Source organism: Giraffa tippelskirchi, chromosome 5 (assembly GCF_054371585.1).
Source record: "Giraffa tippelskirchi isolate mGirTip1 chromosome 5, T2T-mGirTip1v1.2.pri, whole genome shotgun sequence".
NCBI classification, from domain to species: domain Eukaryota; kingdom Metazoa; phylum Chordata; class Mammalia; order Artiodactyla; family Giraffidae; genus Giraffa; species Giraffa tippelskirchi.
In genome coordinates, this window is record NC_137279.1 from 104,796,827 (window position 1) to 104,822,516 (window position 25,690).

The 25,690-nt window shown below is 40.7% G+C and overlaps 1 protein-coding gene across 16 annotated transcripts in view; it reads left to right on the top strand.

The window, feature by feature from the left end:
- Nucleotides 1–25,690, top strand: part of SPAG17 (sperm associated antigen 17) — a 246,713-nt gene that overhangs the window by 207,828 nt on the left and 13,195 nt on the right. For 8 of the 16 annotated variants that reach the window (XR_014054585.1, XM_081492937.1, XM_081492938.1 and 5 more), the window contains exons 44-48: nt 8,597–8,733; nt 16,913–17,097; nt 19,219–19,279; nt 21,907–22,051; nt 25,110–25,256. Coding sequence is in view for 8 of the 16 variants with exons in the window: in XM_081492937.1 (XP_081349063.1) it covers nt 8,597–8,733; nt 16,913–17,097; nt 19,219–19,279; nt 21,907–22,051; nt 25,110–25,249 (668 nt within the window). In the remaining 8 variants the exon portion in view is untranslated. Of the gene's footprint in view, nt 1–8,596; nt 8,734–16,912; nt 17,098–19,218; nt 19,280–21,906; nt 22,064–22,986; nt 23,132–25,109; nt 25,257–25,690 lie in introns of all 16 variants that reach the window. The other 8 variants (XR_014054589.1, XR_014054587.1, XR_014054588.1 and 5 more) reach the window with 2 other exon arrangements.

The window sequence follows — 25,690 nt, forward strand, 5'->3', positions numbered from 1 at the left end:
CCACAAGGGAAGCCCAGGAATACTGGAGTGGGTAGCCTATCCCTTCTCCAGCAGGTCTTCCTGACCTAGGAATCAAACTGGGGTCTCCTGCTTTGCAGGTAGATTCTTTACTGAGCTATCATTCTAAGAGGAGTTGTAGTCAAACCCCACCAGAAGGTTTTGAGCAGCAGGGTCATTACATGACAAGCTTATGTTTTAAAACGATCCCTCTGGCAACTGTGTGGACAATAGGTCGTGAGAAGGGAAAGGGGAGGACTGGAGAAAATGGAAGCAGGGAGGAAGCAACAGAGGATATTTGTGAGTGTGGACAGAGACCTGGAGGTGGTGAGAAGCAAATTAATTGGAAATATATCCAGTGTATATATGTATGTGTGTGTGTGTGTGTATCAGAGGTAGAGCCAGCAGGGCTTGCTTGTTGATTGGACATGGAGCTGAAACAGAAGAAGACTCAAGGGGATTCCTGGGTTAACTAATGTGACCGGTTATGAGGCTGAGAATTGGTAGTTGCAACAAGTTTCCAGGTGGTGCCGATGTCACTGATACAGGATCATGCGTTGACAACCACTGCCCTACCGCAAACTCTGGAATGTAAAATCAGGCAGGGGAGGAGCCAGTAAAGGCAACTAAGAAGAAAAAGGCAGCAAAATACGTGGAAAATGGGAGTGTGAAAACCACTGAGTGTTTTGAATATATTAAATGCCCCTGAAAATTGAGTAAGATAAGAAAAATAACCGTGGAATTGGATACGATCATGGTCACTGGTGATCTAGACAAGAACACCCCAAGGCACAGAGGAGACGGAAGCCAGCTGGAGCCACTATGTATGGAATGGCTAAGGAGGAATCAACAGCAGCAGCAGGAATGGATAGCTGTAACCAAGAATTTTGTTGAAAAAATAAAGAAGAGAGACTGCAGGTGGAGGGAGCTGTGTTACTAAGTGAGAGGTTTTTGGTTTTGTTTTAAATTAGACACAGTAGGGACTTCCCTGGTTGCCCAGTGGCTAAGACTCCATGTTCCCAATGCAGCAATCAGGTGTGATCCCCGGTCAGGGAGCTAGATCCCACATGCCAGAACTAAGAGTTTACTTGCCTCAATTAAAGATCCCATATATGGTAATGAAGATCCTGTGTGCTGCAACTAAGATCCAGCACAGCCAAGTAAAATTTTTTTTAAATTAGACATACTAGTAGAACATGTTGATTTGCTAAATGATAATCCTGCGGCAAGAGAGAACTTATGATGCAGGAGAAGGGAACATAATTGCAGGACAGCAAAGTGTTAAAAAAGGTGAGACACCATGACCTTTGGGGCAGACTCTGAGTCAAAGCTATGGTTTTTCTAGTAGTCATGTGTGGATGTGATAGTTGGACTATAAAGAAAGCTAAGCACCAAAGAACTGATGCTTTTGAACTGTGGTGTTGGAGAAGACTCTTGAGAGTCCCTTGGACTGCAAGGAGATCCAACCAGTCCATCCTGGGGGAGATCAGTCCTGGGTGTTCATTGGAAGGACTGATGTTGAAGCTGAAACTCCAATACTTTGGCCACCTGATGCAAAGAGCTGACTCATTTGAAAAGACCCTGATGCTGGGAAAGATTGAAGGCAGGAGGAGAAGGGGACGACAGAGGATGAGGTGGTTGGATGGCATCACCAACTCGATGGACATGAGTTTGAGTGAGTTGGTGATTGACAGGGAAGCCTGGCGTGCTGCAGTGCATGGGGTCACAAAGAGTCGGACACGATGGGGTGACTGAACTGAACTGAATGGCAGAGTTGACCTTGGGTGTGAGTAGGGTCACCTCATCCACAGTGGCAGGAGAGAGGAGAAAGAATACAGATACATGGGCAGGTAGGTTGTGGTTGGGTATTGGGAAGGTGAATGAGTGTGACGTCAAAGGAGTGGATGTCATGAGAGCATAGAAAACCCATTCCAGAGAAACAGGAAAGCAAAGCAAGAAGACATGACTGATTGTTTAAAGTGACAGTGTCTGTTGACTGGAGTTCTCAAGAGGTCAAATAAATGCTCTGCAGACATGACAGAGTAATAAGCTAAAATAGTAGGAGGATGGTGATCTAGAGAGAGAAGCTTAAAACAGAGATTTGGAAAGTGGTGAAATGATTGGTGTTGGCAAGGGCAAAGATATTACCATGGGAGTTTCTGAGGTGGAGAAGAGGAAAAGATGAAGAAACGGGGTGATGGAAAAATCAGAGAGGACAGAGTTATCTGGGGATGTCACCAAGAGAGATGAAGGGGAAGACCAACTAAGGTGTTGAAACTGCAGTGAATCAAGGGAATGTTTGAGGTAGTCAGTGATTGACAATGACTTGGAGATGTCATAGGTATTATTAATAATAAAATAGTCTGATGGCATGAGCTTCAAAAGAATGGGAGTGCGTGAAGGAGGAAAAAAGTGTTTTGAAATTAGAGAAACACCTATAGCACCCCTTTTGTTGTTGTTCAGTCACTCAGTCATGTTGGACTCTTTGAGATCCCATCCACTGCAGCACGCCAGGCTTCCCTGTCCTTCACCATCTCCCAGAGCTTGCTCAAACTCATGTCCACTGAGTCAGTGATGTCATCCAACTATCTCATCCTCTGTCGTCCCCTTCTCCTCCTGCCGTCAATCTTTCCCAGCATCAGGGCCTTTTCAAATGAGTCAGCTCTTCGCATCAGATGGCCAAAGTATTGGAGCTTCAGCTTCAGCATCAGTCCTTCCAATGATTATTCAGCGTTGATTTCCTTTAGGATTGACTGGTTTGATCTCCTTGCAGTCCAAGGGACTCCCGAGAGTCTTCTCCAACACCACAGTTCAAAAGCATCAATTCTTTGCACTCAGTATTCTTTATGGTTCAGCTCTCACATCCATACATGACTACCGAAAAAAAAACATGGCTTTGACTATATGGACCTTTGTTAGCAAAGTCATGTCTCTACTTTTTAATATGCTGTCTAGGTTTGTCATAGCTTTTCTTCCAGCACCCCTACATACTGAAATACTTGAACTAATAGAGACAATAATGTGATTCCACTATACGTGGTAAATTAAATTTTAATGTAAACAATAAAGTTTAAAGAAGTTAAGAGTAGGAAGAGATTAACACAAGCAGAGTGGAAAGTTTTGTGGGGGAGGTAGTCTTAAAGAATAAATAGAGTTGCATAGATTTTAAGATTTAAAGTGGAATCACCTGAGACAACCCTCATTTCACTTGAGGAAACTGAAACCTAGAGACAGTCAAGCAACATTGAAAATCTGGGACTCTGCCAAGGCCAGAAAATGAGTTTTTTGACTCTGAATTCTCTGTAGTTTATTATACCGCCCTCCAGATGTAGGGAACAGAAAACAGTATTTTGTACTGAAAAAAGGAAAGGAAAGAATGTGTTCAAAGCTTGAGTAGAAATGAACTGGAAACAAATGTAAGTAGATTATTCTTTTTGGTAATAGTACAAGAAATGCTTGGAAAATACAGTAGAATCAGCTAGAGGAGATTTGGATTTGATGAAATAAAAATGAACTTGACAGCATTCACTGTGATAACACTGTGAAAAGTCCTATGACGACATAAACCAGTTTCAGGGGCTGTGGGCCGACTGTGCAGCCTGCTCCAGACTGCAGGAGGCGTGTTCTGGGCTTGGCACCAGGCCCCTGAGATCTGATGGCGCTCTCCCATCCCAGCCCCACGTTCAGGGACACCACATTGAGAGCTTGAGTCAGCCACGGTGAGAAATCAGCAAATGCCACAAATGTGCGAAGTATACCAACCAGGGCAGTTTTTCTCCAGGGAGGAAGTTGTTAAGCTTTTTTGCAGCATACCAGCAGCAGCAGGGAGAGCTTGGGTGTATTCCACTCCTGCATTGAAGGGGCCGCTCCGTCTGTGGCTGGCTGCCTTCAGGGCAAAGTGTTGGAGCTCAGGAGAGCTGGACTGAGGGCTGCCCCTCTCAGTCAGTTCAGTTCAGTTTAGTTGCTCAGTCATTGTCTGACTCTTTGCAACCCCATGGACTGCAGCACACCAGGCTTCCCTGTCCATCACCAACCCCCAGAGCTTACTCAAACTCATGTCCATAGAGTCGATGATGCCATCCAACCATCTCATCCTCTGTCGACCCCTTCCCCTCCCACCTTCAATCTTTCCCAGCATCAGGGTCTTTTCCAATGAGTCAGTTCTTCACATCAGGTGGCCAAAGTATTGGAGTTTCAGCTTCAGTATCAGTCCTTCCAAGGAATATTCAGGACTGATTTCCTTTAGGATGGACTTGTTGGAACTCCTTGCAATCCATGGGACTCTCAAGAGTTTTCTCGAACACCACAGTTCAAAAGCATCAGTTCTTCGGCGCTTAGCTTTCTTTATACTCCAACTATCACATCCATACACGACTACTGGAAAAACCATAGCTTTGACTAGACAGACCTTTGTCAGCAAAGTAGTCTCTGCTTTTTAATATGCCTATGCCTAGGCTGGTCATAGCTTTTCTTCCAAGGAGCAAGCGTCTTTTAATTTCATGGCTGCAGTAACCATCTGCAGTGATTTTGGAACCCCAAAAAATAAAGTCTGTCACTGTTTCCATTGTTTCCCCATCTATTTGCCATGAACTGATGTGACTGGATGCCATGAGGCCCCTCTCAGCCTCCACTCAGAATTGGCTTAGTCACTTAGACATACATTTGTGGGTCAGAGCAAGTCCTGAGATGGAGCTCAGAGTCAGTGGACAAAGAAATGCACCCCACCTACAGGGAAGCCATGTTCAGAGATGAAGTAAATAAAGCCATGCTCTGAGAGGAAGTAAAAAAACAAAAACAAAACATTATTGTGCATAAATACTAGGGTTGACTTCAGCATAGAAACAGGGAGGGAACCATTATTGGTTCTTCAGTTGAGTGAAGTCTGGTCATAATTTCAGATGATACCACTAGTTGGACCATCCCAGGTGTTCAAATACTAAAATTCCTCTGTATCAGTTGATGACCAGCTGCTGCTTCAAGCCCCTCAAGTATCCCCTATTCTATCCCCATCCCTAGGGAAGCCCTAGGTAGGCTCAGTGAATAGTAATTCATCTATTATGGGAGGTGGTATTGAGTTCGATGCCTGGGTTGGAAACATTCCCTGCAGAAGGGAGTGGCTACCCACTCCAGTATTCTAGCCTGGAGAATTCCATGGACAGAGGAGCCTGGCAGGCCCCAGTCCAGGGGGTCACAAAAAGTCGAATACGACTGAGCGACTGAAACACACGTAAAAAGCAGAGCTAAGGCTCTACCTAAGTCCTTATATGATAACTATGACTTATATACTGACCATGACTTAGATAATATATAATTATATAATGTCTTATATAATGATATGTATCTAATATGACTTATATAATAACTATGTTAAGGCTGTACCTCACTCCTCATATAATAACTATGCTACAGTGAGTGTGCTCTTTTTTAAAAATTTTTTATTGGAGTGTAGTTGATTTATAATGTTATGTTAGTTTCAGGTGTATAGCAAAGTGAATCAGTTATACATATACATATGAAGATGAAAGTGTTAGTCCCTCAGTTGTGTCTGACTCTTTGCAACCCCATGGACTATAGCCCGCCAGAATCCTCTGTCCATGGGATTTCCCAGGCAAGAATACTGGAGTGGGTTGCCATTCCCTTCTTCAGGGGATCCTCCCAACCCAGGGATTGAACCCATGTCTCCTGCATTGCAGGCAGACTCTTTACCATCTGAGCCACCAGGGAAGCCCTACATAACATATATCCACTCTTTAATTTTTTTTATCATTTATTTATTTATTTTTAGTCAAGCTACAAGGCTTAGAGGATCTTAGTTCCTCTTCCAGGGATTGAACCGATGCCCCCTGCAGTGGAAGTGTGGAATTCTAACCACTGGACCAAAGTCCCAGTGGCATGCTCTTTAACCTCTCTATATCTTCCTGTTTTCTCTTCTATAAAGGAGATATAATGATATATACATCATAGTGTTGGGAGGATTAAATTTAATATATGTAGAATGCTTACAGCAGTGCCTAACTCATAAGAAATTTACTATTAATAATAATAGTATGAGCGATTGTTTGGTACCCATCAGACTGATAAAATGCATTCCTATAAGATAGAAATACGCATATGGTAAGAAATACAAACAAAAAGATGCATCAGGCCATCATGATTGTTGTCTATGTAGGCAATAGTGACAAAAGAGAGTAAATATATTAGAACACTGATCACTGATCTCCATCACTGGAGATTCTGATTCTGTTCTGGCCTGAAATACAGCTTATCTGGTATGTGGCTAGAGAATCTCTATTTTCCCAGAGTCATCCCAGAGGATTAAGATGCACAGATGAATTTGGGACACACTAGGTGGTTGTGTAGGAAAAACTCACAACTCGTACAGAGCACTTCTGTGACCAGATACGTGTGAACTTTTATCACACCAGGCAATTCTACAACATCAGCTGGGTGTCCTACAATTCAATTCTGAAACTAACCAGAGTAGCACAGACTGTATAAGTTCAAGGCATGGTCTCACAAGGCTGCCCATCACCTACTTCAGATGCTAATTGCAGGTCCAGATTGTCACTTGTGCTTCTAACCAGTCAGCTATAAAGTGGAGTTCCCATGACCTCCTCTTATGGTTCCCTGATTTGCTAGAACAATTCACAGAATTCAGATATTATTATATAATAAGGGGCATGATAAATGGCACAGATGAACAGACATAGGAAGAGGTACACAGGGCCAGGTCTGGAAGGCTTTAGCACAGTAGCTTCTGTCCTGTGGAACTGTGGTGCACCACCCTCCTGGCATGTGCTCACCAACTTGGAAACTCTCCAAACTCCATGCTGTAGGATTTTTGTGGAGACTTCATCATGTGGACATAATTAACTCCATCTCTGTATCCCCTCTTCTTCCCAGAGGATGAGAAGTGGGGCTGAAATTTCCAAGCTTCTCATCATGGCTTGGTTTTCCTGATGACTAGGCCCCATCCTGAAGCTATCCAGGAGCCCACCAAAAGTCACTTCATTCAGATCAGAAGAAACTCCTATCACCCAAGAAATTCCAAGGGATTTAGGAGCTCTGTATCAGGAATCAGGATCAAGGACCAAATATTAAAAGATGCTCCTGGTACTCTTATCACTTAGGAAATTAAAAGAGATTTGGGAACACTGTGCCAGGAACCAGGGGCAGAGACCAAGAAACATCTTCTATTATGTCACACTATCGGGAGTGTGTTCCTTGTGGACTTAGTAAGGACTCTTCAGTTTGAGAACTGAAACTCAAACTCATTGAACAACAACAAAACACGGGATGGGATGGTGCTTGTTGATGCTCAAAAGCAAACCAAAGAAAAGTAGCCATGGTGCTAGCCCAGGGATGACTGGATGCATTCACTCAAGCTTTTCAAGAGAGTGTTTACATCTGACTGCCTGTCTTTCTGGGCATTCTCCATGTTGTCACATCCCTACTTGCCCCTGTATGGTTTTGTTCCCTCCTACAAAGAATGAGCTATATCCATGTGGCAGGGACATGGCCAGAGAGGTTAAAAATTCTGATTCTTCCAGACCTATAACCCTGCGGATAAGATGGGATCATCCCTGTTAGCTTCAGGAAATATCTTGGTCAAGGGCCTGTGTTGGCTTTGAGGACCTTATGAGAACTAGTGAAATGCTGGGGCTTCCCTGGTGGGTCAGATGGTAAAGAATCTGCCTGCAATGCAGAAGACATACATACAGACAATGCATGGTTAGCATACATGTGGCACTTGCCTGCAGACAGTGGACACTCAGATATTGGTTTCCTTCCCTTTCCTCTCTTGATGATTTAAATTCAAGAAAGGATGTTTTAAAAAGGTGATCTAAAGCAGAATTTTTTTAAACTGCCTGGATATTTAGAGAAATACACACAACTGCAGCTATGTAGATTATCTACTTTTGCTCATACCTTCACCAAATTTATTGATCTGGGGATTTAATTTCCTGGCTTAATTTATCTGTGATAACTCCACCTCCTTTTCAAACTATAAATTTACTAGTTGAAACAGAAATTCTTAAGATTTTTATACTCATTAGTTTTAAGAAATCTCTGAGAGTCAACATTTTATTGAACTGTACCTTGTTGATTTATAGGCAAGTCACTCAATTTCTTAGAATCTGATTTTTCTCATTTATTTAAAAAACGTGATGCTAATAGCAGCTGCCCTGCTCATCTCATAGGATTGTTGTGAGAACTATTAGGTAAATTCTTGTTGTAAAATGTAGATCAAACAGTAGAATTAATAAAAGCCTTTATTCCTATAAGGGAATTCCCAGGTGGTGCTAGTGGTAAACAATCTGCCTGCCAGTGCAGGAGATGCAGAAGACACTGGTTCGATCCCTGGATCCAGAAGATCCCCTAGAGTAGGAAATGGCAACCCACTCCGGTATTTTTGCCTGGAAAATCCATGGACAGAGAAGCCTGGCAGGCTACAGTCCATGGCGCCACAGAGAGTATGCAAGCTTTTTAAGAAGAAAATGTCCCAAGTTGGTTCTGTGTTCTTCTGCACCCTGGTAAGACCTTGAATGTCTTTGGAAACAATGTTCACATGTTGTAATTTCAGTGTTCTCTCTAACAGAACCAGAATCGTATATGCCTGTGAAAATTCCAACCCAGTCATTGCTGCAGGATGTGGCAGGACAAGCAAGAAAAGAGAAAGTGAGGCTACCTCACTACTTGCTGAGTTCCAAGCCCAAGTCTCAGCCTCTCGCAAAGGTAAAACAGACTTGGGTAAAACAGACTTGGGAACAAATCTGCCAGAGCCAGTTTATGTATTCCTGGTTGATTGAAGTTACTGATTTCCAGACGCCATGTAACTGCTGTTTGATATATGAACCATCTCAACATGAAGGGCTTCAGGTCACACAAGGATAAACCAAGGCAGTGCTTTGCTAGGGCCAACTCATGTAGGCTCATGAGAGGAATTGTATGAGCCAGCTGTTAAGCCATCACTAGCTTGTAGTTGGCAAGCTTCCATGGTGGCTCAGTGGTGAAGAACTCACCCGCAGTGCTAGAGACTCAGGTTCAATCCCTGGGTCAAGAAGATCCCCTGGAGAAGGAAATGGAAATCCACTCCAATATTGTTACCTGGGAAGTCCCATGGACAGAGGAGCCTGGAGGGCTACAGTCCGTGGGGTCGCAGAAGGGTTGGACGTGACTTAGCGACTGAAATCACAACCAGTTTGCAGTCAGCCGTGCTTGGAGTTCTTATGCCATAGAAATTGGCAGATGCTACTGATGAAGGTTCTTTTCCAAGAGCCAGTTTACCAGCCCACTGCTGGCTAAGGGGATCACTGGGCACCCTTCTCATGACTCTTTGGATAAAGTCCAGATGACTTAGTGTGACTGCAAGGCATGGCTCCATTTGCTTCTTTACCCTCATGCTTTTCCAGACTCATTATACTTCCCCCATTGTGGCCTTCTATTAGTTCTTTCAAAGTACCAAACTCCTTCCTCAGAGCCTCTAAGATCCCATCTCAGCTGTGTTGGAAAGCTTTCCTAGAGCCCACCAACCAAGTTTTGATAATCATCCTTTAGAAGTTTCATGGCACATTGTGTTCACTGCAATCAGAGAATGTACTGCAGTGTGTATAATCGACATGTGGTAGGAGTGCTTCTCAAACTTTAATGTACATGTGAATTATTTAGGAACCTTATTAAAATATAGATTCTGTCTCACTGGGTCTGCTGTGAAGCCTGAGATTCTGCAGTTTTAACAAGCCCTCAGGTGAGGTCAGTGCTGCTGACGTGGGAAATAACTGCACAGGGCAATGGTTCTCAAAGCATGATTATTTGACTGTCAGCATTGGCAACACCTGAGAACTTATAAGTACAAATTCATGGGCTCCATCTCAGATGTACTAGTGGAGAAACTTGGGGGGTGGAGTCAGCAATTTGTTCACAGTAGACAGTACTCCTCTGCAGAGCAGTTTTCCTTTATCTTTGTAGGCCCTTCCCCTCTTCACCTACCTATTCTCTACTCCAGAGGTCCCCAACCTCCAGGATCTAATGCCTGATGATCTGAGGTGGAGCTGATGTAATAATGATAGAAATAAAGTGCACAATAAATGTAATGCACTTGAATCATCCAGAAGCCATCCCTATCTACCCCTGCCCCATCTGTGGAAAAATTGTCTTCCATGACACTGTTCTGTGGTGCCAGAAAGTTTGGGGACCATTACTCTACCCCACCCCAGCCCAGACTTACTAATAGAGAAACTCTGGGAGTGGAGTCAGCAATTGGTGTCTTAACTAGTCCTCCCGGTGGTTATGATGGAAGTTAAAGTCTGAGAATCACAGGCACAGAGGGAAGAGCACCAACTTTAGAACCAGGTAAACTTGAGTCTGAAACTTTTGTCTGCCACTTACCACTTGAGCAAATTATCTGTCTTCCAGTTCTCTGAACTTGAACTTCCCTATCATTAAAGCCTAAAATATTTCGTTACAGTGCTATGATAAGGATTACATAGACCATAAATGTTCATTTCCTCTCCTAGCCAAGCAGTTATTTTCCTCCAGTGACAGAGCCCTTATTTACCTGAAATATAATTGACATACAATATTATGTTAGTTTCATTTGTACTACATAGAGATTTGATACTTGCATACATTATGAAATGATCACCATGAGTCTAGTAACCATCTGTCCCATACAAAGTTATTACAGTATTATTGACTGTATTCCTTATATTACATTCCTGTGCCTTATTTATTTTATAACTGGATGTTTGTACCTCTTAATCCCCTTTACCTATTCAGTTCAGTTTGGTTCAGTTGCTCAGTCGTGTCCGACTCTTAGCAACCCCATGAATCGCAGCACACCAGGCCTCCCTGTCCATCACCAACTCCCAGAGTTTACCCAAACCCATGTCCATCGAGTCAGTGATGCCATCCAACCATCTCATCCTCTGTCGTCCCCTTCTCCTCCCGCCCCCAATCCTTCCCAGCATTAGGGTCTTTTCCAATGAGTCAACTCTTTGCATGAGGTGGCCAAAGTATTGGAGTTTCAGCTTCAACATCAGTCCTTCCAATGAACACCCAGGACTGATCTCCTTTAGGATGGACTGGTTGGATCTCCTTGCAGTCCAAGGGACTCTCAAGAATCTTCTCCAACACCACAGTTCAAAGGCATCAATTCTTCAGTGCTCAGCTTTCTTCACCGTCCAACTCTCACATCCATACATGACCACTGGAAAAACCATAGCCTTGACTAGACGGACTTTTGTTGGCAAAGTAACGTCTCTGCTTTTAAATATGCTATCTAGGTTGGTCATAACCTTCCTTCCAAGGAGTAAGCGTCTTTTAATTTCATGGCTGCAATCACCATCAGCAGTGATTTTGGAGCCCCAAAAAATAAAGTCAGCCACTGTTTCCACTGTTTCCCCATCTATTTCCCATGACGTGATGGGACCAGATGCCATGATCTTAGTTTTCTGAACGTTGAGCTTTAAGCCAACTTTTTCATTCTCCTCTTTCACTTTCATCAAAAGGCTTTTTAGTTCTTCTTCACTTTCTGCCATAAGGGTAGTGTCATCTGCACGTCTGAGGTTATTGATATTTCTCCCGGCAATCTTGATTCCAGCTTGTATTTCTTCCAGCCCAGCGTTTCTCATGATGTACTCTGCATATAAGTTAAATAAGCAGGGTGACAATATACAGCCTTGACGGACTCCTTTTCCTATTTGGAACCCGTCTGTTGTTCCATGTCCAGTTCTAACTGTTGCTTCCTGACCTACATACAGGTTTCTCAAGAGACAGGTCAGATGGTCTGGTATTCCCATCTCTATCAGAATTTTCCACAGTTTATTGTGATCCACATAGTCAAAGGCTTTGGCACAGTCAATAAAGCAGAAATAGATGTTTTTCTGAAACTCTCTTGCTTTTTCAATGATCCAGTGAATGTTGGCAATTTGATCTCTGGTTTCTCTGCCTTTTCTAAAACCAGCTTGAACATCTGGAAGTTCACGGTTCACTTATTGCTGAATCAGGGTCTTTTCAAATGAGTCAGCTCTTCACATCAGGTGGCCAAAGTATTGGAGTTTCAGCTTCAACATCAGTCCTTCCAAAAAGTACCCAGGACTGATCTCCCCCATGATGGACTGGTTGGTTCTCCTTGCAGTCCATGGGACTCTCAAGAGTCTTCTCCAACACCACAGTTCAAAAGCAGCAATTCTTCGGTGCTCAGCTTTCTTCACCGTCCAACTCTCACATCCATACATGACCACTGGAAAAACCATAGCCTTGAATAGACAGACCTTTGTTGGCAAAGTAATGTCTCTGCTTTTTAATATGCTGTCTTGGTTGGTCATAACTTTCCTTCCAAGGAGTAAGCGTCTTTTAATTTCATGGCTGCAATCACCATCTGCAGTGATTTTGGAGCCCAGAAAAATAAAGTCAGCCACTGTTTCCACTATTTCCCCATCTATTTGCCATGAAGTGATGGGACTGGATGCCATGATCTTAGTTGTCTGAATGTTGAGCTTTAAGCCAACTTTTTCACTCTCCTCTTTCACTTTCATCAAGAGGCTCTTTAGTTCTTCTTCACTTTCTACCATGAGGGTGGTATCATCTGCATATCTGAGCTTATTGATATTTCTCCTGGCAATCTTGATTCCAGCTTGTGCTTCATCCAGCCCAGCGTTTCTCATGATGTACTCTGCATATAAGTTAAATAAGCAGGGTGACAATATACAGCCTTGATGTACTCCTTTTCCTATTTGGAACCAGTCTGTTGTTCCATGTCCAGTTCTAACTGTTGCTTTACTTAGTCTATCCCTGTAATCCCTTCCTTTTGGTCAACAACCCATTTGTTTTCTGTATCTGAGCCTATTTTCATTTTGTTTTGATTGTTTTGTTTTTTAGACTCTGCATATGTGACATACAATATTGCCTTTCTTTGAATGATTTTACTTAGTATAATTCCCTCTAGATCCATCTATGTTGTTGAAAATGACAAAATTTCTTTTTTTCTATGGCTGAGGAATATTCTGTGTGTGTATATATATATATCAGAATATATATATATATAAATATATATGTGAATATATATATATATCACATCTTTTTTGTCCATTTGTCTACTAATGAACATTTAGATATATAAGTTACTTTCATATCTTGGCTATTATAAATAATGCTGCAATGAATATTGGTGTGGATACAATTTTTCAAATTAGTAATTTTACTTTCTTTGGGTAAATATCCAGAAGTAAAATTGCTGGATCATATGGTAGTTTCTGTTAAATTTCCCTTATGCTGTTTTTCATAATGGCTGCACCAATTTACCATTTCACCAACAGTGTATGAGGATTCACTTTTCTCCACATCCTTGCGAACACTTGTTATTTGCTATCTTTTTGATGATAACCATTCTGATAGGCATGAGGTTTTATCTCGTGGTTTTGATTGGCATTTACCTAATGATTAGTCATGCTGAGCATCTTTTCACATATCTATTAGCTATCCTAAAAGGTTTTTCAGGTCCTCTGTCCATTTTTTAATTGAGTTGCTTAACTTTTTGATGTGAGTTGTTTGAATATTTTGTATATTTTGGATATTAACCCTTTATCTGATATATTATTCACAAATATCCTTTCCCATCAGTACTGCGATATACAATTTGTTGATAGTTTCCTTCACTATGCAAAAAGTTTAGTTTGTTGTAGTCTCATTTGTTTATTTTTCTTTTTGTTTCTCTTACATGAAGAAACAGATACAAAAAAAAAAAGTTACTAAGATTGATGCCAAAAGAGCATAGTGTTTATGTTTTATTCTAGGAGTGTTATAGTTTCAGGTCTTGTATTTAAGTATTTAATACATTGTATGTATTATTTTTGGATATGATGTGAGAAAGTAGTCCACTTTGATTATCTTACATGGAGCTGTCCAGTTTTCACAACACCATTTATTAAAAAGGCTATCTTCCCATTGTAATCCTTGCCTCCTTTGTCACAGACTAACCACAGAAGCATATGTTTATTTATAGGCTTCATCATTATATAATGTCCTTCTTTGTCTCGTTACAGTCTTTGTTTTAATATCTACTTTTCCTGATGTAAGTATTTCTACCCTGGCTTGTTTCCATTTGCATGGAATACCTTTTTCCATCCCTTCACTTTCAGTCTGTGTCTTTAAATCTGAAGTGAATCTCTTGTAGGCAGCATTTATATGGGTCCTGATTTCTATCCATTAAACCACTTTCCATCATTTGATTGGGACATTTAGTACATTTACATTGAAATAATTATTGATAGGTATGTACTTATAGGCATTTTGTTCATTTTTTTCATGTTGTGTTTATAGTTCTTTTTTTTTTTCATTCTTCTCTTAGACTCTTCCCTTTGATTTGATTACTGTTTTTAGTGTTATGTTTGGATTCCTTTCTCTTTTTTGTATGAGTATATTTTATAGGTTTGTGGTTACCATGAGGTTCATATAACCATATATATATATATATATATATATATATATACACATGATTATTTTAAGTTAATAATCTCCTGGGTTTGAATGCATTCTAACAACCCTTCGTCTTTCCCCTTACACGCACACATTTTACATGTTGATGTCAGCTGTTTTACATCTTTTTGTTTTCTATACCCCTTAACTCCTCATTGTGAATATATATAATTTTACTGCTTTTATCCTTTAATCTTCTATCCTGCTGACTTTATAAGTGGTTGATCTTCTACCTTTACTATGTATCTGTCTTTACAGTGAGATTTTTCCTTGCATAATTTTTGTACTTATAGTTGTGGCCTTTTCTCTTAGAGAAGTCCCTTTAACATTCGTGTAAAGCCAGTTTAGTAGCACTGAACTCTCTTAGTTTTACTTGTCTGCAAAACTCTTTATCTCTCTTTCAAATATGAATGATAGCCCTACCAAGTAGAATATTCTTGGTTGTACATTTTTCCCTTTCATCACTTTGAATGTATTGTGTCACTCCTTTCTGCTCTGTACAGTTTCTGTTGAAAAGTTAACTGATGGTCTTATGGTAGTTCCCTTGTACATAATTAGTTGCTGTTCTCTTTTTTCTTTAAGATTCTCTCTTTATCTTTAATTTTTGGCATTTTAATTAATTTGTCATGGAATGGACCTTTTGTGGTTAATCCTGTTTGGGACACTCTGTGCTTCCTGGACCTGAATGTCTGGTTTCTTCTCCCAGGTTAGTGACATTTTCAGTTATTATTTCTTCAAGTAAGTGCCATGCCCCTTTTTCTCTTCTCCATCTAGGTCCCCTATTTACAAATGTTAGTATGCTTGATACTGTCCCAGAGGTCTCTTAAACTTTTTTTTTTTTTTTTGCTTTTTGCTTTTTTCTCTTCAACTTAAGTGATTTTTACTACTGTGTTCCATAAGGTTGCTGATCCATTCCTCTGTATCATCCAATCTACTGTTTTCTTTCTAGTGCAATTTTTACTTCAGTTATTATATTCTTCACCCCCGGTTATTATTTTTTTATAGCTCTGTTGAAATTTCCACTATATTCATTCGTTCTTCTCCTGAATTCACTGAGCATCTTTATGATCTTTATCTTGAACTCTCTGTTGGCTAGATTGCTTACTTCTACTTTGTTTAGTTCTTTTTCTGAGGTTATGTGTTTTTTTTTAATTAGTTTATTTATCTGTTTTTTAACTTTACAATATTGTAGTGGTGTCTGCCATACATTGACATGAATCTACCATGGGTGTACATGTTTTCCCCTTCCAGAACCCCCCTCCCACTTCCCTCCCCATCCCATCCCTCTGGGTCATCCCGGTGCACCAGCCCCAAGCACCCTGTATGATGCATCGAAACTGGACTGGCGATTCATTTCACATATGATAATTTACATGCTTCAATGGCATTCTCCCATATCATCCTGCCCTCACCCTCTCCCATAGAGTCCATAATACTGTTCTATATGTGTGTCTCTTTTGCTATCTCGCATACAGGGTTATCTTTACCAATTTACTAAATTCCATATATATGTGTTAGTATACTGTATTGGTGTTTTTCTTTCTGGCTTACTTCACTCTGTATAATAGGCTCCAGTTTAATCCACCTCATTAGAACTGATTCGAATGTATTCTTTTTAATGGCTGAGTAATATTCCATTGTGTATATGTACCACAGCTTCCTCATCCATTCATCTGCTGATGGGCATCTAGGCTGCTTCCATGTCCTGGCTATTATAAACAGTGCTGCGATGAACATTGGGGTACACGTGTCTCTTTCAATTCTGGTTTCCTCAGTGTGTATGCCAGCAGGTTATGCGTTGTTCCTTTGTTTGGAACATATTCCTGTGTCTCCTTATTTTGCCCAGTTCTCTTTGTTTATTTCCATGTGTTAAATAGGTTGGTTACACTGTCTGATCTTGTAGAAGCAGCTCATGTAGGAGATGTCCCATGGACCCAGTATCCTTGTTCCCTCTGGTCACCAGAGCTGTGTAGTTGAGGGGTGTCCTTATGTGGGTTGCATGAGCCTTTCTGTTGTGGTAGGGCCTACTGCTGTGAGCATGCTGGAGCCAAAAACGGGCCCTGACTCAGTTGGCTGCAAGGCCATGCCTTGTGCAGTGACTAAAGGCTGGTTGTAGGGCAAGGGAGGCTTACTGCATGGTTTGCTGCATGGCCTGGAAGCGGGCTATGTGTGTAGGGCCAGAGCCTTTTTATTATCTTGCGTGCTAAGTTGCTTCAGTCATGTCCAACTCTTTGCGACCCTATAGACTATAGCCCACCAGGCTCCTCTGACCATGAGATTCTCCAGGCGAGAGTACTGGAGTGGGTTGCCATTTCCTCCTCCAAGTGATCTTCCCAACCCAGGGATCAAACATGAGTCACTTATATCTTCATTATCTTGGGAATGCAAAATAGAACCATTTTATTATGTCTTATTGCTTTTTTTCTTTTCGATGAAGGAGCAAGATTCTGTTGCAGGAAGCGTGAGAACATCCTCTGTGGCATGTGCTGCCATTAATAATATAAATTCATCTCTCTTTGGATTCCATCTTCTCCCACCCGCGGTGAAATTTGGAGTGCTCGAAGAAGGACACACCTATGCCACCACGGTAAAGCTCAAGAATGTTGGAGTAGACTTCTGTAGGTGAGGCCAAGGCTCCAAGTGTATGCTCAGATCACCTTCCCTTGCTCTGTGACTTTTCTTTGGTAGCCTACATCAGTGACTGTTTATTGGACTGAACTGTAATTACACCTGAACTCTTGAATCTTAACATCATTCATGCAGTCCTTTACTAATTCATGCATTCATTCATCCTTCAACAAATCAGTATTTACCAAGCCTCAATTATATAGTAGGTATTTCTTTATGTGCTGCTCAGTCATGTCCAACTCTTTGTGACCCTTTGGACTGTAGCCCACCAGGCTCCTCTGTCCATGGAATCCCAGGCAAGAATACTGAAGTGGTTTGCCAGTTTGATAACCTCCAGGCGATCTTCCCAATTTGAGGGTTGAACCCACATATCCTGCATTGCAGGCTGATTCCTTACTGCTGAGCCATCAGGGAAGCCCCATTTCTTTGCCTTACCATTAATGATTATTCTTACTTCAGTAGGAGCACCTCGAGACCTGATATGTCCCAGCAAAAAATCAAAGAGAAGTTGTACAAGTGTTACAATAAATAATACACAAAACAATAACTAATGTGGAAAACTTGAAAGTCTATTTCTCAAGTCCACCACCAACTATAACACCAACTAATATTTGTTGACACTCTGTGATCTAAACATGATTTTAATTATGTTAATTCTGCATAATTGAGGCAAAAGGGAAAAAATTAACCCTTAATCATCGAGGTCACTTTGACTCTAATGATGTGACTTGAAATTAATAGCAAATAACTTAACTTGCAGTCTGTATTCCCAATAGAAAATATACTCTATCTGGCATTAAGTGACAAGAACTTCACTTCAGTCCTTCACTTCCAGGTCAAAACCGATAGAATCTTAGAGTGTGTAGAGATCTTGGAGACTGTTATGATATAAGGGAACTGAGTAACTTGTCTTAAAAGGTCTTGTAGGCTTCAGCAAGGGTAGATCTCTGATCCCCTGAGTGCCAGTTCATTGGAGCACCTTGCTTGATCAACACAACTGTGGTCACTGCTTCTTGTGGGAGATCAGTCCCTCCCATTGGGTCCATATACCATACATCTGTTCCAAGACAATTCCCAATTACAAAATCTCCTCTGTACTATTTTGTAGTAAGCATCAGGATTGCGGGGAACTTTACCCCCATAAAAATGGGATTCACGTTTATTTCAAAACGCAGAGTTATTTTCAGTGTCACTAACAAGTCCTTTGAGAGCATTTATGATTCTGGACTCAGGATTGGAAGTCAGACAGGGCATGTTCACTTCCTTGGAAAAAAACTTGATGAGGGCATCACACCGCCAGATCAGACATCATTGCTTTTTTGGGTTGTTGCGACAAAGTGGGTGGGGAGAAATGGAGAGTCAACCTCAAACTTAGTTAAACTCACCCAAGGAGACCAGTACAGTGTGTCCAGTACAGAATTTTAGATTCCACTCCTCAGCTTGTTCAGTTCAGCCACTACAGGGCAAATAGCAAAGTGGATGGTAGAGGGAATCCAGTTGGGGTCAACATAGAGATAGACTGCCCTTGGCATTTTAATTTACTCCAGGTCTTTAACCTTCAGGCAGAGCCCACAAACCACAGGAAGGGGAAGAGATCAACAAGTACCAAGTGTGGGTCCAGGGCTTTTCAAGTTCTCCTATGTTTTCTGAGCCTTTTCTGTTTCTCTTCTCCCCCAAACATGCAAACCCCATACCACGACAGAGCAAGACTGGCTCCCACGCTCCACTGCTTTCCAAAAGAGCCTTTATTCTTCAGCTTAATGATCTGGCAGTCAGCATTTGTGTTCATGCTGGCGGCTACGCTCAGTGCACACGCCAGCCAAACATTCACAACCCTCTGCCCAGGCCCAAGCTGCTCGTCAGCATCCGATAACAAAGGGTTGAAACCTGGGTTGGAGTCAGTTTGACGCCGATGAAAACTGTTGGAAAGGCAGTTGTGAAACAGGCCCCAGATTCTCCTTCCAACTGGATATTAGGTTGTTTTTCTACCAGTCTGGACCCCCTGCTCCCGTGTAGCCAATATTAACACCTTCCTGATTTTATTACTTCCCAGTTCATTCGTGCTCATGTTTTTCATTATGGCATCAATTTATTCCCATCTTTTTTTCCTGGTAGGTTTAGGGTGAAGCAGCCTCCACCCAGCACTGGACTGAAAGTGACTTACAAACCTGGGCCCGTAAGTCCATGTGCTGTGTGTTGTGTGTGTGCATCCGTATGTGTGTGCATACAGATACGTATATGTTTCCAGTGAAGTGAGCTTTTATGCCATTCTACCAATCCAGTTTAAGCCATTTATAAGCCGACTTCTTCTAGTATCATAAGCAACAGATCCCTGGCACTGGTACACTCTCTGGCTGTTGTCACTTATTTCATGTAACAACCGTGAGCACTTCTATGTGTAAGTAGAATTAAACTTCTGAAATTCACTTCACTTGCCCCAATACCGCAGTTCTATACAGTTGTCTGAAAATACCTTTAAAAAAATTAAAATATGATTTAACATGCATTTGGTAAACTGATTACCTAAAGATATCCTGTGACAAATCCTTCTGCAAAGTGAAAACTCTTCGGAAAAAATAAATACTTCATTCTTTACATTTTATGTAAATCTGGTCTGCTCTCCTGGTATTTGTCAGAGAATGGTAATGACATATTAAGAGATACTAGCATATTTAAATTAACCATCTGTCTCATTTCTCCAAAAATCTCTGAAAATATGAATTTTAAAATGTCAAACTGTTCTGATTTTATTTGATGCATTATATTTAGTATAAAATATGTGTATTGCCACTTACTTCAAAATATAATTTCAGAGGTATAGTATGATTAGATAAGAGGTTATCTCAAAATATAATAAAACCACACTCATCAATCTTGACTTTTATTTCTTGGTCAGCATATCATCTTGTTGCTTTAACACTCTTGTTATCTCATTTAACGAGCTTTGAGCTCCTCCCATATGCCAGCGATAGTGCCAGGCTACAGGAGATGTTAAAAATGAGTGAGACACATAAGAAGTACACAAAGCAGGCACATGGTGGGCACTCAAGAGATGCGTGACTGAGTAACAGATGGTATAAGGAAGACTGATAGATAAATGAACCGTTCATCACCGATGGGGACTGCACGGGCTCATGGGAACACTGAGCAAGCGCATCCAGTCCCATAACCACTGTTCTCACTGAATCCCAAGATCTTAAAGCAGTCACAGTTGCTGTGTGTTGACACAGAAGAATCGGTTAGCTATAGTGCAAAGTCCGTTGGTTTCTTGTAACTATGCTACCAAGCAGCTCTGTGATGTCGTTAGTTAATCCTCTGCACCTTGCTTTCCTCATCTATAAAAGGAAGGAGCTTAGACTGATCATTTCTTAGCCCTCCTGCAGCTCCAATATCTTATGATCTATAAAACAGCAATATGCAGGCTGCAATTCCAAAACAGAAATCCTTTTGAGGTTTCAATCCACTAATTTACGAGTACCTCTCTGAAACAGTTCATCACTGTGCCGTATCAGAATTTCAGAATCTTCACAACATAAAGCAAAAACACAGTTAAAGCAAGCTTTTCTCCCACTGTTCTGGGAAGTTAGCAAATCTTTTTCATTTTGAGTAGGGATTATGCCAAAACCCTAAACGACTGCTGGATCAACCTTTATACATACTAAAAACCCAAACTCACTCTATACCTTTTTTCTTTCTGATGGTAGTTTTGGCTCTGGCAGAAAAATGTAGCCTATAGACTTCTCTGTATCTAAATCTCACCACTGTTCAGCTTGGTTCATTGCCAGCACTACATGAATGCACTCGAAACCCGGGTAGACCTGTGTTATGGCAGCCCTCCAGCTCCCCTCGTGCAGCATCGTCATCCCCCAGCCCTGCTCCGATTGTTGGGCTTGGAGGGCTGAGGGCCTGGTTCTCAGAAGCTGCTGGATAGCCTCCAGCATGTGGATGTCCACAAGCATGGCACTGAAAAAACTGAAACATTTTTCAATTCTATCATTTATAAAACCCAAATTAAGAAAAAAAAGTTTATATTCGTACCTAATTGTTTTCCATGTGGTAGTTTCTGATTTATTTTTTCCAGATAACTGTTCTCACACTGGCTTTTTAACCCGCCTCCTAGGGAGGTGGCTTCCAAACATAAACAGCCCTTTCTTTCCTGGCTTAGTGTTCTTTTCAGGGGACAAGACAAGAAGCCCATTCCTTGCTGTGTTTCTCCTTCATGGTATACCCGGTTTCTTTTTTGTTGATACATCCTCTTCCATGTATCTTTCAGATCTAAGCAGTCTGGCGTTTAAACTAATTCTGTCTCCCTCTACTGGCTTTGCCATGTTACAAGTCCTACAGTAGGAATATGATAAACCATGGGGCATGGGCACAGGAATTGTGGGATTCACCCAGTCTCTTAAATTTAAGATTACATTTATGTTTATCTTTGATTAAATTTATCTTTGTTTACAGAGATGACAATAAATAGAAGCTTGCTACTGATATTCAAGAAATAGCACAATTACAGACATCATAAAAGTTTGCCCTCCAGCACCCTGGCATTTAATTTCCTTATGCTTTTTCCTAAATGGCACCTGACTTTCTCCTTCAATTTATCCTGGGTCCCACTTACTCAATGGAAATCTACTTAACTAATCCATGAAGTAATTCTTCTAAATGCTGAAACACCAGTCATTCCTTTGTGCCAAATTGATAGATGAGGAAGCAAGATTAGAGAATTTGAATAACTTGCTCAAAATCATGTTAAAATTTTGAACTTCTATATGTCTGATTCTAAAGCTGCACTGTGTGTTTCAGGTGGCAGCTGGTTTGCAGGCAGACCTGAAAGTGGAGTTATTTGCCATGGCTGTTGGGGAGGATGGCGCCAAGGGATCGGCACACATCTCTCACAATATAGAGATTATGACTGAGCATGATGTCCTGTTCTTACCTGTGGAAGCAAATATCCTTTTAAGTTCAGTTTGAGTCACCACATATAGTGTAAAAATTACATTTGGGCAAGGAGAACACGAAAGTCAAAATGGTGTTTCCTAATCCGCTCACATCTGCCCTCTGTAGCTTCATTTATTCTAGTTTAAAAACCACAGAGTTAAATTTCTTAGGACAAAGACTTGTGTCTTCATTCATTTTTGAAAGCATCTAGCAAAGTGCCTGACACATAATACATGTAACTTTAAGTTGGATAAATCTCAATATTATTGGCCATCTCTGGGGCATCAAACAATCAGAAATTTTTTAAAAAGCAAGTCTTGTCTTAAGAAAAAAACCTGGTCATCTTCTTGGGGGATAGGAGATACCTTATTATAGAAACCGAATGAATAGGCATTGAATTATACATACATTCCTTCATATTGGTATCTCCTGTATATAGGATATACAGATACCAAGAATCTATTATATGCAATGTACTATATGAAATATTTTATCAAATATAAAAGTGAAAATTGAGCTCTATCTTAAAAAGCTACATAAGCTGGTAGCAGGAATAAAATTTTCACACCTGATTCCTGTATTGTAACTCCAATAGTATGAATCATATACTACTTTGTGTTATAGGTATATCTATTTGATACTTGAGCTGAGTCTTATAGAATACAAAAACTTTTGATGAAAAGAGACTTAAAATAGGAAGAATGAACAAAACTGTAGCAATAGGAAGCTCCAATTGTTCAGGAGGGTAAGCAGGGAGTTCAATTTGTTGAGAGCTTAGAGTATTAGTAATATAGTGGCAAAGCTGGTTGGAATCAAGTTGTGGGAGGTTTTGAATTCTTGGCTTAAACTTTATTATATAAGCAACACTGAATCATTGAAATTCTGATCGACTGGGTGATATAATCAGCATGTCTTTATAAAAATGAACTCATTGTTATCATACAGGCTATGTTGAAGGAGAAGAGCTACTGGATATGCAACAAACCATTAGAAGTTTCCTTCAGCAAGCCTTCAAGTGTAAGGACAAGAACTATAATGTGGCAACAGTAGACGTGAAAGAGACACGTGGGTGAAACACCTTCGGCATGGGGTACTGTAAAACCTAAGGTGGAACCCATTAAGAAAAGGAAGTTAGAGGACACAGAGTTCACTGGCAAGTGTTGGGGTTCAGGTAATGAATCGTGACTGAGTCTCAGTGAGGAGTCAGAGTTGGAAATAGAATAATTTTAATTGTCAGCTGCAGAAGTGGTGATAGAAGGTATGGGAGAAGTGAGTAGAAATTTGGGGTTTGTTTAGGGAGCAGGAGAAAAAACGAGGAGCCAGGAGAGAGAGAACAAGCAATTGGCAATATGTGAAATATCTCAAAAGAATTTCAAGGAAGGAAAATATGGACATAGTTGACAGATGCTATGGAGATGTCAAGGAGGATTCCGATTTAAATAGGACCACTAGATTTGGTTGGGACAAAAAACTGCAAAACATAAAGAATGGCTGAGTGTTGAGAAAGCAGAAAAATTGAATATGGATACACTTTCAATTTATTATTGAAGGAAAGAGCAAGAGAATATGGTGTCTCAGACTCAAGGAGGCAACAGAGCAAAGGAGAGATTTTCAGTTTAGTGTAGTATGGTTAGTATGTTTGTAGGCTGGAAAGAATGGATCAGAAGAGAAAGATTAAAAATATGAATAAGAGAACTGAGGCAGCAATATCCAAAAGAAGGCAAAAGGATAATCAAGAACAGAGCTGAAGTGTTGATCTTGGGAAGGGAGAGGGTAAAGATGACCAAAGGTCTAGACATTCTGAGGTGAAAGAGAAATGTAGGGGAAATTGTGTCAGGTGACCTTGATTTCAATGGAAGTGGAGTTGTATTCATTTGTTTATGGGTTTCCCAGGTGGCTCAGTGGTCAAGAACCTGCCTGCCAATGCAAGAGACTCAAGAGATGCAAGTTCAATCCCTGGGTCAGGAAGATACCCTGGCAACCCACTCCAGTATTCTTTCCAGGAAAATCCTATGGACAGAGGATCCTGGTGGGCTACAGTCCAAGGCATCGCAGAGTCAAATATGACTTAGCAACTGAGCACACCTGTTCATTCTTTCAAAGATCATAAGTGTCCCTAGTGTGCTAGGCATCAGGGATACAGCAAGGAACAAGAGACAAATCTCTGCCTTTATGTAGCTTACATTCCAGTGGGAAGACAGACAATAGACAAAATAAGTGAATGTGGACTCTAATGGTAATAAATACAATGTAAGAAATAGAAAATGTAACATAGGAAAGGAAGTACATGGAGAAGGAAATGGCAACCACGCCAGTATTCTTTCCTGGAAGATCTAATGGACAGAGGAGCCTGGCGGGCTACAGTCCACGGGGTCGCAAAGAGTTAAACATAACTTAGAGACTAAACAACAGCAACAACATAGGAAAGGAAGTACAGGGAGTGTTAAGGACTAGAATTTAAAATGAATAGTCAGGATAGACCTCACTGAGAAGGATACCCCCACCTCTGGGAATTACGTCCTCTTCACACAAGTTATTAGATGCTGAATCTAATAACTGACTGACTGAATCCCTGCTGCTAATCACAGCAATTAAATAATTTTGCATTTATTCTAATAAAATTTCTATTTCCTTGCTTACAGATTAGAGACCATCTGTCTGGCACAGAGAGATGGGAAAAGAGTTTTACTAAATCTTTAGTCTACTTCCAGGGTCAACAATGATAGTTCATAGCCCATTTCTCAAGATCTATTCCCTCCCCTTTGCACCTAAAAAAAAAAGTGTGAAATCTGCATGTTGATGTGGTCTTGGACCTGGTTATGGTGATTGATGGTGCCTATAGAAAGGCCAGCCACATGGCAGAGAAACATACACTAGAGGGGACCGAAGAAATTCCAGATCAATATCCATCCTTGATCCTCTAAGCTTGGCATATAGAATTTGCATTAAACAGAAAATACCTAAAAGTGATCTAATGATGCTAAAGATTCTAATTCTAAAATGTTATCTGAATTTGCATATACAACTCATTTGTTCATGAAAATGATAGTCCTTAATGGGTATTTTACCAGTTTTAACAAGCAGCAATTATGCTAAGAGACCAAAAGATTTTCCCCAGGAAAAAGAACATCCCATGGTCCAGAGGATTTCTACAATTTCTTCCTCTGCACTTGGAGTCTTTATGTCTCGTAAAATTTCTCCACATTAGGAGTCAGGTAAGTAATACATTTGTAATTTGATTGTCATCCATTCAAATTTGAGGCCTTAGACCTCACATTTGTTCTCATCTTCATTCAGCAACCACTGAGCCACTTAGTCTGGTGCAATTAAATATTTGTTTTTAATAATGATAACGGCTACCTGTTTATACTCATCATCCATCTAATCCAATAACTATCTACAGGTAGATATTTTCCCCACTTTATAAATAAGGAAACTCAGGCTCAGAGAATCTTGTAGAAGTAAAAAATCTAACTTACTTGAATGTGATTCTAAAATTTATTCTTTCAAGTGCTATTTTTGACATTGATCTGACTTTCCAAGGGCAGAAACACCAACAGCAAGATACCCTTCTGTACTTGAGAATTTACAGTTAGGTCAGCGGTTCTTACATTTTTTGGACTCGAAGACTCCTTATGTGCTGTGTTTA